Raw genomic sequence first — 12,981 nt, forward strand, 5'->3', positions numbered from 1 at the left:
GGCACGTGGGCTGTGCATGGGGTCAGGGAACACGCACACGAGTATGTCGGCCGCCCGAGCTCCAGGACCCCCACGGGACAAGCCCCTGGAGCCCTGGCTCCCCGCGGCCACCAGGCGGCACCGCCCTGGCTCTGGAAGGGGAGGGATGGTGGAGATGCCAGAACGACAGGAACCTCAAGGCGTGTGGCCACTCCCTGACTTCCACATTCTTCCCGCCTGCAAATGCCACCAGGAAGGGACAGCGGGACAGCCAGGCTGACACCAGTGTCCACTCGAGGGGCTGTGAGGACATCCAGGTCAGGTGTCCCTCATTTGTGCACGCTTACCACGCCGCCTTGAGGCCAAGCCGCTGTGAGCACCAGAGACTGTCCCCTCCTCCTGCAGAGGCCCACATGGCCGCCCTCCTGAGCCCATGAACACGGCCCACACAGCTGCCAGGCCCCTCCTGAGCCCGTGAACACGGCCCACACAGCTGCCAGGCCCCTCCTGAGCCCATGAACACGGCCCACACAGCTGCCCTCCTGAGCCCGTGAACACGGCCCACACAGCTGCCCTCCTGAGCCCGTGAACACGGCCCACACAGATGCCCTCCTGAGCCCGTGAACACGGCCCACACAGATGCCCTCCTGAGCCCGTGAACATGGCCCACACAGCCGGCGGGCCCCCGCAGAGGACTGGTGGCTGACATGGACTGGAAGATGAGTTTAATAATAAAATATTACGTATTGGAACCGATACTTTCCGTTGCCTGTTTCTTCAGTTCCTCATTCAGAGGCTACGAAGGCCTTCAGTTGAGGGGACCAGGTGGCTCAGGATTAGCCGTCTGAGTATTGTGTGACTCTCACGGTGTGAACTATTTCCCCACCTTCTCATGTGCTTTGTAGAAAGAATGCTCTTTTTAAGATTAAAACATTGTCAGGAGCCTCTAACATGGGCAGAAAGACACTAAGGCGGCGAACCTGCACTGGGCAATGTACAGCCATGACAGCGGCATGGGGCCAGGGCGCACCTGCCAGGTCAGGAGTCCTGCACGCAGGGCTGACGTGCCCCCGAGGCCGGGGCTGCAGGACAGTCACAGAGAAGGGGACAGAGTCAGGCACGCACAGGTCTGCACCGCGTTCTCTAACTTCACACGCAGAGTTACCTGCGCCACAGAATTCAGGGAAAGAAAGGAACAGCCAAGTCCAACAGTGAGCCATGACGCAGACGGCGTCCGGCCCTCGGAGGGGAGGCCTGCAGGTCTGGGGGAGGGGCCAGGTCACAGAGCCGCCTGGCTCAGGAGCACAGACTCCAGCAGAACACGGCGGGCCCAGGAAGAGCAGGAAACAGGAGCCCTATACAACCCCGGGCAGCAGGGTCAGGGCGGGGCAGGGCCGGGCGCGGGGAGGCAGGTCGGGGTTGTTGCTGTACCTCCCCAGGGACCCTGACGGCCGTGGGAGTGACACTCAGCGCGGCTGTAGCTCCGGGCGAACCAGCCTGCCCCTCATGCCCACCCGCTGGCCCTGCCTCCCCAGGGACATTCCTCTGGTACCCGTAGGGCTGTGAGCAGAGGCTGTGGACCCTCAGGGGCTGGCCCACAGGGCTCAGGACTGGGCAGGGGCAGGGCCCACAGGGCTCAGGACTGGACAGGTCAGGACCCACAGGGCTCAGGGCAGGGCAGGACCCACAGGGCTCAGGACTGGACAGGTCAGGACCCACAGGGCTCAGGACTGGGCAGGGGCAGGGCCCACAGGGCTCAGGACTGGGCAGGGGCAGGGCCCACAGGGCTCAGGACTGGGCAGGGGCAGGGCCCACAGGGCTCAGGACTGGGCAGGGGCAGGGTTGAGCAGGGTCAGGGCCCGCAGGGGCAGGACCAGGGGCCGACAGCGGCCAACATTCGGGAGGATGTATCCTCGGGAGGGACTAGACACCCACATTCATCCGCCTCGCCGCCCCTCACGGTCAGACAGCTCTCACCTGAGGCCACGCTCCTTCAGCTTCCTGAGCCCGCAGACCCGGTCTCAGGTGTTTGGGGAGGACGGGCAAAGATGAGGCTCGGGAAACAGGCCCCACATAGCAGAACATGCAGAAGAGACCACAGCCGCAGGCCCCGGCTCAGAGCGCAGCACACGCTGGCCCAGGAGTGTGGAGGTGAGGCATAGGCAGGGGTGGTTATGTTAGAGCAGCAGGTGGTACATCGATTTCAGAGAGGAAGGGAGAGGGGGAGAGAGAAACATCAGTGATGAGAGAGAACCATGGACCGGCTGCCTCCTGCACACCCCTTACTTGGGATCGAGTCCGCAATCTGGGCATGCGCCCCAACCAGGAATCGAACCGTGACCTCCAGATTCCTAGGTCAATGCTCAACCACGGAGTCACACTGGCCGGGTGAATGTAACTTTTAAACAAAAATTATAAAGACTACATCACTGGCACTATCCTATATAAAAGTGTAATATGCAAAATGACAGACCAGCAGAATAACTGGTTGCTATGATGCGCACTGACCACCAGGGGGCAGATGCTCGGCACAGGAGCTGCCCCCTGGTGGTCAGTGCGTTCCCACAGGGGGAGTGCCCCTCAGCGCTGGCAAGTGAAGGGGCGGGAGCCTCTCCTGCCTCCGCTGCAGGCAGGCAGTAAGGAGTGAGGGGTCCTGGACTGTGAGAGGGTGCAGGCCGCTGAGGGACACCCTCCCCCCCAGTGCGAGAATCTTGTGAACCGAGCCTCCAGAATTAAAGAATAAAAGAAGAGAAAGCTGGAGCAGACTGTGAGAATTCTTGAAAACAGGTATTTGCTGGGAAAACCCTGCTGTTTCCAGATCTGCTGCAAGAGCACAACCAGCTGTGCAGCAAGCAGGGTGTTCTGAGCACCGAGCCTTCCCAGCAAGCAGGCACGATAAGGAGGTGAGGAGGTGAGATGTAATCGACGGCAGGTGAGCGTCTACCACTGCGCAGCGTTGTTACCGTATCTGCCGAGGGCCTCGAGGAGCCGCGGCAGGGAGCCTGCCTGCTCCCTCATGTGATTACAGACTGTGGGCGTCGCATGACCGCGGCAGGAGGTCACAGAGGACACGCCGCGCCAGGGACGCTGCCGGGTTTCTCACAACCGCCACTCACAGGGAAGTACCGTGCAAGGTCATTCCCACGGCTCCTCAGGTTGACATTTTAGGAAATGAAAGTGACATAAACCGCAGATGGCGTGAGCTGTCACTCACAGGCACGGACCGCGTGTGCAGAGAGCGGGGCTCTGGCTCCAGCCCGGCCGGCAGCTCCCGCAGCCTCGTCCCTCCACTGTCCGACCAGGGGCATCTACAGGGCACCTTCTGCGGCACGCGCTCCTCGGGGGGCGGACGAGGCCGCGGCACCTCTGACGCTCGCTCCAGAACTAAGTCTTGGGTTTTGTGTGAGAACTGGAAGTCTTTAACTCGATGTCTATCCTGAGGAGGGGAGACTCCAAGGTCTCTGGGACGGGAGCGGAACAGCCACGCCTGCACCTCGCTGCTGCCACGCAGGCGCCCTGGCCCCTGCGCACCAGAGGGTCTCCGGGCCCAGGCTGGCACATTACGACCAATGGTGACTGTGGAGAAGTCATCTGGATTCAAAAATGTTAGTTTCCTCAATTATTAAAGCAAAAAAAATTCAGTAAGTTTGTATAGATGACCTCTGGGACCTGTTACTGTACTATTACTCACATTTACATGTTATGTACCACACACATTACGTCACAGACAGCACGTGTGGTACAGAGAGCTCCTGCCACAGGCTTCCCGCGTGGCATCTGTCCTCAGAACCACGAAGCACTGACTGACTCACCCCAGCTGTCTGTTGACACCACACGTCTTCTCGGAGAGTGAGCTAATCCCCGGGTAATCCTCAGGGAGTAAGTGGTAAATGTGTGTCTTCTCCCCGGTGAGGTTGCAACGGCCCCCGTGAGGTAGGGACGACCCTGGTCAGGTCGAAACGGCCCCGGTGTGGTAGGGACAACCCCGGTCAGGTTGGAACGGCCCCCGTGAGGTAGGGACGACCCCGGTGAGGTTGAAACGGCCCCCGTGAGGTAGGGACGACCCCAGTCAGGTTGAAACAGCCCCCGTGAGGTAGGGACAACCCCGGTCAGGTTGGAACGGCCCCCGTGAGGTAGGGACGACCCCGGTGAGGTTGAAACGGCCCCCGTGAGGTAGGGACGACCCCAGTCAGGTCGAAACGGCCCCGGTGTGGTAGGGACAACCCCGGTCAGGTTGGAACGGCCCCCGTGAGGTAGGGACGACCCCGGTGAGGTTGAAACGGCCCCCGTGAGGTAGGGACGACCCCAGTCAGGTCGAAACGGCCCCGGTGTGGTAGGGACAACCCTGGTCAGGTTGAAACGGCCCCCGTGAGGTAGGGACGACCCCGGTGAGGTTGAAACGGCCCCCGTGAGGTAGGGACGACCCCAGTCAGGTCGAAACGGCCCCGGTGTGGTAGGGACAACCCTGGTCAGGTTGAAACAGCCCCGGTGTGGTAGGGACAACCCCGGTGAGGTTGAAACGGCCCCCGTGAGGTAGGGACGGCCCCGGTGAGGTTGAAACGGCCCTGGTGAGGTTGAAACGGCCCTGGTGAGGCTCAGACGGCCCTGGTGAGGTTGAGACTACTCCAGTGAGGTTGGGACAAATAAAGGGGACCAGTATGGACCGATGTACCGGGGTAGATACAGAAGCAGAGCAACATTGAACAGAATGTTAAACTACAGTGGGAAGCCTGGGGTGGGTTGGGGGGGGGATTAAGAGACCAACTGAAGGACTTATATGCATGCATATAAGATTAACCAATGGACACAAGACACGGGGCGGGGGTGGGCGGGGGTTAGGGGCCGGGGGAATGTCAAGGGGGGGAAAAAAGGAGACATATGTAATACTCTTTGTAATACTTTAAGAAATAAAAATTATTAAAAAAAAAAAAAAAAATGTGTGTCTTCGGAAAACAGCGCCAAGTAGGAGCTCCTGGGGCAGGTGGGAGGCCTCGAGCTCAGGCAGCGTGGTCAGTGGGGAGCACGGTCAGTGGGGAGCGTGGTCAGCGGGGGAGCGCGGTCAGCAGGGGAGTGCGGTCAGTGGGGAGCACGGTCAGCGGGGGAGCGCGGTCAGCGGGGGAGTGCGGTCAGCGGGGAGCGCGGTCAGGGAGCACGGTCAGCGGGGGAGCGCGGTCAGCGGGGAGCCTGGTCAGGGAGCGCGGTCAGCGGGGAGCGCGGTCAGGGAGCACGGTCAGTGGGGAGCGCGGTCAGCAGGGGAGTGCGGTCAGTGGGGAGCACGGTCAGCGGGGGAGCACGGTCAGCGGGGGAGCGCGGTCAGCGGGGAGCCTGGTCAGGGAGCGCGGTCAGCGGGGAGCGCGGTCAGGGAGCACGGTCAGTGGGGAGCGCGGTCAGCGGGGGAGTGCGGTCAGCGGGGAGCACAGTCAGCGGGGGAGCCTGGTCAGCGGGGGAGCGCGGTCAGCGGGGAGCCCGGTCAGGGAGCGCGGTCAGTGGGGAGCGCGCGGTCAGCGGGGAGCGCGGTCCGCTGAGACAGGCGCTCCTTTCCCCTCATTTCCATCCGCCCGATGAGGCGCACGGCACGTGCCTGTCTGCGGTAGTGGGGTGCCTGTCTGCGGTAGTGGGGGGCCAGCTGGAAGGAAGGAGACTGTCAGACGATGTGGCCCACAGGTCACCGCACTGCACGGGCCGCAGCACTGGCCAGACAGGGTGAAAAGGGCCTCAGGCCTAACAGTGGGCTGCGGTCCAGGGCTGGGGTGGACGCTGAGATGTAAATGCTTCTTCAACCTTTCGAGACGAGGCGCTGCCTTTCTAAAGTCTACAGTGTCAATCAAGGCCTCTAGAGAATGGATAGCCCGCAGCAAACCCCTCCTTCCTCCAGCCGCAGGGTCACCTGCATCCGCCCTCGCACGTCAGGCCCGCGTGTCCGCTCCGCACAGGACCCACTGGTCCCCTCTTCCTCCCGGGCCCACGCCTTCACACCAGGCGGGGAGACGGCCGTTCTGCCTGCCTTCCTGGCTTCTCCGGACGTCGGAGCTATTTGGCTTCACCACAGGTTTCAATACATTTCTCAACAGTGATGTTTCCAAAGATCAAGCACAAAACCAATGGAAACGCGAGTAGAGTGAAAACACTGTGGCTACTGCCTCAAACACGTCACCATCACCTTCAAGGTATTTTCCCCAGGTCGGGCGTAAGTTGACGTAGCTCAATTTGGTTTAACAAATATTAGGAGAAAACCAGTTATTTTGTGAAAAGAAAAGATACATAATGATAAAAGGGGAGCAGGCGTGAGGTCCAGTTCCCTCCAACTGTTGGCCCCTTTGTGCTGCGGCTGAGCCACCGTCAGCTCCCCAGAGGGACGCCGGCCCTGCTCGCTGCAGCCTGGGCGAGGGGCTGCCGCCCACTCCCATCTGCGGGGCCTCAGGGAGCCGGTGCCCTTCCATGCGGGAGGACCACAGAGAGCCCGGGCCGCAGCGCTGACATCTCCCTAGCAGAGGGGGGCCTGGGGTGCGCACGCTGGGTCGCGAGGACACAGCACTTCCATGGGCAGCGTCAGAGGGGTGCACCCTCTTGCTGAGCTAAGACCTGCCCTGGCTTCCCACCCGCTGAGCACGAGCTGGTTCCACAGCCCCCACCCAGCCTCCCAGCCCCCCTTCCCCAGGGAAGGTGGCGCGGCCCCTCGCTCCCCAAAGGAGGGAAGCCCAGCCCTCGGCTGTAACCTCTCCTGGCTTCTTCCTGACTGACCCTCCTGTCACCTGGAGGTCACGGAGACGTGACTCCTCAGACACATCCCTCAGCCCTGCACGCAGGCTCCCTGAGCCCTTCCCCGGGCTGTGTCCGGGGGCCCTGTCCCCACCCTGCAAGGAGTCCGAGCGAAGAATCCTGCTGGGTCGTGCCCTCTTGGACCTGTGACCTCACCCACCCGTGGGGTCTCAGTCCTCGGCCTGCCTCTAACAAAATCGTTCCGCCAGTGTAGTCAGACCCACCCCCACCCCCAGTCCCCAGGGCTCCCCGTTCTAGGGGGGCTCCCAGTCCCAGGGGTTCCCAGTCCCAGGGGGGCTCCCAGTCCTGGGGACTCTGTTGCACTGAGCCTAAGCTAGCCCCCCCGCACCCCTTGCGCCCAGGACACTGAATGACACCCGGCTTTAGCTCAGGCACGACTGCCTCTTTGACAGCAGCCACATCGTCTGCTGGCACCAAACTGCCCACCTGGTCCTCTCATGGAAGAGATCCCTGCCATGCCGCGGGCGGGGCGGGGAGGGGGCGGGAAAGCAGGGACGCTGTCTCCCTTGACCGCTGCTTCATCACCACAGTGACACGTTTATTTTGTTGAGTTCGAGACAAAAATTACATTTTCCTGGTTCACTAAAGGGCTATGAAAATGCTCACAAGAGATCTGGAAACTAACAGACACGTCAGATGCGTTATAAAGCAGAAATGAATACGAGTATTAAGGCTGTTCCCTCTGGTTTCTTCATGCATGATGGCGTCCGCACTTGCCACTAAGTGTGTGCATTACTGTGAACTTCAGACAAACATCAACGCAGCCCTGGTGAGACAGCTCAGCGACGCCCCCCTCACGAGCCCCCTTTAAATGTGTTTCTCTGCGAGAAACTGTCCCCTGGCCGCAGGTTCTAGATTATGGACCCTGTGCCAAGAGAAAGGCACACAAAACTAAAATGTGCCAAGTTCCCAGGGGAAACACTGCCCAAGCAGCATCACCTCCCCAGACGTGCTAAAGCCTGGCAGAAAGCTGAGCACGTGAAACAGTAGAGGAAGGGGAAGACGAGGACCAGATGCCCCTGCCTCTTGGCCATCGCATCGTCTGTTCCAGGGAGAAGAGCCAGGCTGTTCCCTGTGTGACTCTCAGGGACGCAGCACCTGCGCATAGGCCCAGCCAGGACCCCGCTCGCTGGTTGATGCTTCAGGGTGACCTTGCAGAGCCTGCTCGTTCACGTCAGAACCCAAGAAACACCCACGAAGCGGGGTCATGAACCTCCCGGCAGAACAGACACTGCGAGGGCCTCTCCGTCACAGGGGAGGAACCCCAGGCCCCTCCGTGGTGATGGTGAGTCCGGCTGCCCAGCCTCTGGCTGCCACGGCAGAAGGCTCTGCGGACAGTGACCCTGCAGAGCTGGGCCGCAACATTCCCCGAGGAGACCCCACGCCACAGAGGCTAGCAGCGGAGCTGTTCTTCCTTTTCTCCCTCTGTTCCTTATGTTCACCCATGTTTTATTCGGAACATCACTGGGCTGTTGTAAGACTCATGAGAGGGGCTACTCTACACTAGTTTCACTCGTCTCTGGAACAGGGTCAGGGACGGTAAGGAGACTTCCCACAGGGCTGGGAGGCAAGGAGGTGCTGAGCGCCTGGCGCAAACCGCCTCCGCCTGCACCCGCTGCCGCGCAGAACCCATGGAGACACACAAAGGCCTTTTCAACTAATACCTTACGTTAGTTTTTAAATCTTAACATATATAGAACTGCTTTTTCTGGAGAAACTTAAAAAGCTTTAAAGAATCAAATGTAACCAAGACTAAAAGTTAGGAGCCTATTTGATAATAGTTGCAAATACTAGATTATTAAAAAAAACACTTTATTGTGGTAAGCATACCCACCATAACACTTTATACTAGAACTTAAAGGCACTGAGCTCATTCCTTACCGATGTTGGGGTGCTTGAGAAGACGGCAGATTCTGGCTTCCCTTTCCAGTTTCTGATGATCTGTAAGAAAACCACCAAAGTAAATCACAACTTGAGCAAAAAAGATTAAAGGACAAACAGTGTGCCCAAACAACAGAAAGCCTGCACATTTACTTATCCTTTGATGTCTTTTAAAACACAGATCATTTGGCCCGGCCAGTGTGGCTCAGTGGTTGAGCATCCGCCTAAGAACCAGGAGGTCAGGGTTCGATTCCTGGTCAGGGCACATGCCTGGGTTGTGGGCTTGATCCCTAGTAGGGGGCGCAGGAGGCAGCCCATCAATGATTCATTCTCTCTCACTGATGTTTCTAGCTCTATCCCTCTCCCTCCCTCTCTCTAAAATCAATAAAAAGAAATATTTTTTTAAAAACTGATCACTTGGATGTGGAGCTGCGTGACACAGTGGCTTTTAACACCTTTCGCACCGCTCACGAGTTTGCTCATGTTTCGCGCGCCATCTGTTAAGGACCGCTCACGAGTTTTCTCGTTTTTCACGCGCCATCTGTTATGGACCTTAGATGTCAACACACTGTCTTGTCCACATTGAATGAAGCGATCTTATTGGTGGAAACCGTGCAGGTCAATCTATGAAAAACTAATATAATTGCACGAACCCATAAAGCATTGCAGTTACACTGTATTTTGGTCATTCGAATAGTCTTCGTCTTCAAGTTCCTGGCGCTTTTAGAAAATGTTTTACGCAGCACCATACGTTAAAAAAGTACTAGGAACTTTGTTTAATTGTTTAATTGTTTTTGTAAATAAAAATGTTATAATTATTGAAAAACAACACCTAAAGTGCATTATGATCTGTAGTTATGATGATTTAAATAACGTGCAGTTTGCCCAAAAACGTGCGGTCCCTGGCGTATGTCTTAGAGATTTCTATGCGGTACGAAATGTGTTAACGGTCTAACTGCCTTCCCTTTTCACTGGCTTCAAGCTGGACAACAGGGGATGGCATAGTCAGCGGTGCCCTCCTCTCTAAGTGTGTGTTGCTGCACCAACTTCAATCAGCAGCGGCACCCCCGGAAGGGAGGGCACATCTGGAACCCAGATGCCCGGAGCAGGCGGGGAGGGCCCCTGCCGCCTGTCCCGTCCGGTGCCCATCTCTGCACACAGCTGTCCTCCCCGCCCCCCGGGGCCGGGCTCTCCCTCAGCCCCCGCTGCGTGCTCTTTGCGCTTCCCTGACCCAGCCCTTCTGTGAAGGGGCAGGGACACTGCAAACGTGCACTTTACGAACCACCTGATGCCCGTGTTTGGTGTCTCTGTCGCGGTTCATGTGCACATACTTTTAACAAAATCACCAGCCAAAACACAAAGCCAACAGCAGAGAAGCAGGAGCACAGCGGACACCCACGCGCCATGGCGCCCGCGGAGGCCAGTACTCGAGCTTTACAGACGAGGGCACCTGACTCCCCTCACGGCCGAGATGGACCGTGCCCACCCCTCGCTTACCGAGGTGCCCCCAGCACAGAGAGGCTGTCTCCGGGGCTCACAGAATCAGCAGGGGGCGCCCACCAGGCAGCTCTGCGCTAATGGCATAACCCGTCCAAGAGAACGTGGGACACCACCCACCCCGGAGAGCCTCGCACGGGCCTCAGCACCGAGAAGCATCGAGAACCCACAGAGCCTTGTTAGGTGCTTAGATCTGTTAACATCCACTCTCTTACAACACAACTGAGCAAACTGTAAATATATATTTAATTCATTTAAAAACAATAATGACCCATTGCATATTAATATAAGTGCCTGCATTTAAACTTTAAACTTTTACTTGGAAATAATTAAATCACAAGAAATCTGGAGAATAAGAATAGTATAGAACCACCTGTGTGCAATTTATCCAGATGCAGCTCTTAACACTTCACCCGTTTTTAACCATTGACCTCTTTCCACCACGTACATCTGTGTGCACACACACATTTACCTAATTGACACCCACGTGCACCTATACAAACACATAAATGCATGTTTACGCCTAAAGTAACTTCCTCTGATCCGCCTGCAGTAAGTAATTCAGGGAACGACTTTAAACATCTGTACTGCTGTGAGCTGCCCAGAGAAGAAAGTGTTCAAGGCACCAGCGTGGTGCGGGGCAGTTGGCAGTGCGCCCCCACCTCCAAATCACCAAAGGCCAAGGCTGACACGCTCGGCCACACCACGCTCTCACACTACCTGCCTTCTTCCCCCATCTCCTCCTTCTGAGGACAAGCTCCTTCTAGAATATTCTTACTTAGAAATAGACAACTAAACCCAAAACTCAGGTTCTGAAAGTGCGCCAACAGCACTGTCAGCACCGTGAAGGGTCACCCGCGAACCACGACAGCGTCCTCCCAGGAACTATGATTCTGCTGTGGACGAAGATGTGCAGACATATGCAACACCATGAGGAGCAGGACAGAGCCATCACACAGATGCACAGACACAGTGACCATCTGACTCGTGGACAACTGTGTTAGGATGAAGAAGAACAGGGGCGAACACCTTGATGGTAAACGTGTGCAGTCTCAGCCGTGGCCGGGCGTTGCCCAGCTGGGCGCGTTACAGCGCCGGCTCGCCCTGTGCGCCAGCTCCCTGCCGTCAGAGACGAGCTCCGCACTCAACGCCTGGGCACGGTTGAGGGCGTCCTGGGGCGTCTCGGGCTGCAGGAGGGCATCCCCAGGACTCAGGGCGGTGTCTCCCGTCTTCACTGGAAGGATGTCTCCAGGCCCAGAGCCGTGGGCGTCCTCGGTCCTCGGTCTCCTGAGCGGAGGTCTTCATCCCCCGGGGCGCTGGGGGCTGCGGGTCCCCAGATACTCCCTCCTGCTCACCGGGGAGTCTGCCTTCCACCCCGCGCAGCACCCATGACACCACTGCAGCCAGTCAGTAGCTGGAAGTCACCAGGCGGCCCACATGGGGGCAAGACGACACCAGGACAGGAACCCTAGGAGCCAGAGCTGTGGGGCCACCTCCAAGGCTCCCAGGGCTGCGTCTCCAGGAGCCTTCCCACGACAGGAGCGCTGACCTGCGCCCTCCCCCACGGCCCCCCCAGGCCCGGCCCTCCCGGGCCCGACAGCCCCCCAGACGACAGCCTTGGGCAGTGGTGCAGTACTCCCGCCCCACAGGGGCTCCAGCTCTGCTTGGGGTGGAGCCGTGGCTGCCTGCCACCCCGGGCATTTCTGAGCTGCCCTGAGGAGTAGCTGCGTGAGTGTCTCCCTTAGAACAGCTCCCTGTGCGGTCCAGCAGCCTCCCGTCTCCAGCCCGCTCTCCCTCCAGCCTGGGAGGAGCAGGAGACTACACTGAAGCCACCTGGGAAGGTCCTGGCCTCCCCACGCCCCATGCCCTGCCGCGCGCAGACCGCTTCACCCTCAGCTCACTTACTATGGGAAGGCTCGCTGGCTCTTGCTCTGGTGCGAGCCCATCTCAGGCCGTGGCGGCCCAGGAGGAGGCCTGCAGGGAACAGTGTCTGGGGAACAGCGTCCCCAGCACGCAGAACTCGGACCTTAACATGGTTCCTGGGAACTCTGAGAAATATGCTTATTCCCAGCTTTAAGATACCTCCCTTTTTTTTTTAACTTAAAAAGATTTTATTTCAAAGGAGGAGAAAAACAGGAACTCAGCCCTAATGAGCTAAATCCCTCACTTCTGTTCCCAATCCAAGTTCAGTCTGTAGCCGGTGGGGCTTATGTCCCTCAGAGCAGGGGCGTTGCCAAGCTCCAGGCAGGACGACTACCCCTGCTGGGTGGGGATGCACTTGCAGGGCAGGGAAGCCCAGCAGATGCCCCTCGACGCCTGGGCCCAGGGGCCACGGGGAGCGGTGCAGTGCCTCTCCGAGTGGCTCCAGGGCCTTGGCCGCAGCCACCCCCACGGCCTTGACCGGGGAGGCCTGGAGGCCGGAGGGGTCCCCACGGAGCAGCCCTGTCAGCACAGCCAGTGCCAGGAAGGTTTGGGCAGAGGGCCTGCCTCCTGCGTGACTGGTCAGTCAGTGCCCCGGACACACACGGCACAAGCACAGCCTCAGGAAGACCCGACGGCCCCCACGGGCAGATCCTAGCCTGGGAGCCACGCAGCAGCTGGGAGGAGGCCAAGTTCCTGGCCCCCGGCCTGGCCCCCGCCCCAGGGCCCGCCCCGCGCTGGGCTTAGATCAGCCCTAAGATCCCCGGTTTCGAGGGCGGCTCACTCGCTCCTCCGGCTGCAGGACAACCAGCCCGACTTGATCCTCAACGTGTTCATATTCGCTCAGTTTCTGAGAAACTCAAGTCCCAGTGAGGGACCTCCCTGCCCAGGACCGGCCTGGCTGCTTCCCCCTCAGCAGAGGAG

The 12,981-nt window shown here is 58.9% G+C and overlaps 1 protein-coding gene across 5 annotated transcripts in view; it reads right to left on the bottom strand.

The window, feature by feature from the left end:
• CAMK2D (calcium/calmodulin dependent protein kinase II delta) overlaps nt 1-12,981 on the bottom strand; it is a 145,900-nt gene that overhangs the window by 65,739 nt on the left and 67,180 nt on the right. For all 5 annotated transcript variants that reach the window (XM_070416878.1, XM_070416877.1, XM_070416875.1 and 2 more), the window contains exon 3: nt 8,641-8,700. In XM_070416878.1, the coding sequence (XP_070272979.1) occupies nt 8,641-8,700 (60 nt within the window). The remainder of the gene's footprint in view (nt 1-8,640; nt 8,701-12,981) is intronic.

The sequence above is a fragment of the Myotis yumanensis genome, unplaced genomic scaffold (genome assembly GCF_028538775.1).
Source record: "Myotis yumanensis isolate MYYU_CA2020_CCGP unplaced genomic scaffold, mMyoYum1.0.hap1 SCAF_5, whole genome shotgun sequence".
NCBI classification, from domain to species: domain Eukaryota; kingdom Metazoa; phylum Chordata; class Mammalia; order Chiroptera; family Vespertilionidae; genus Myotis; species Myotis yumanensis.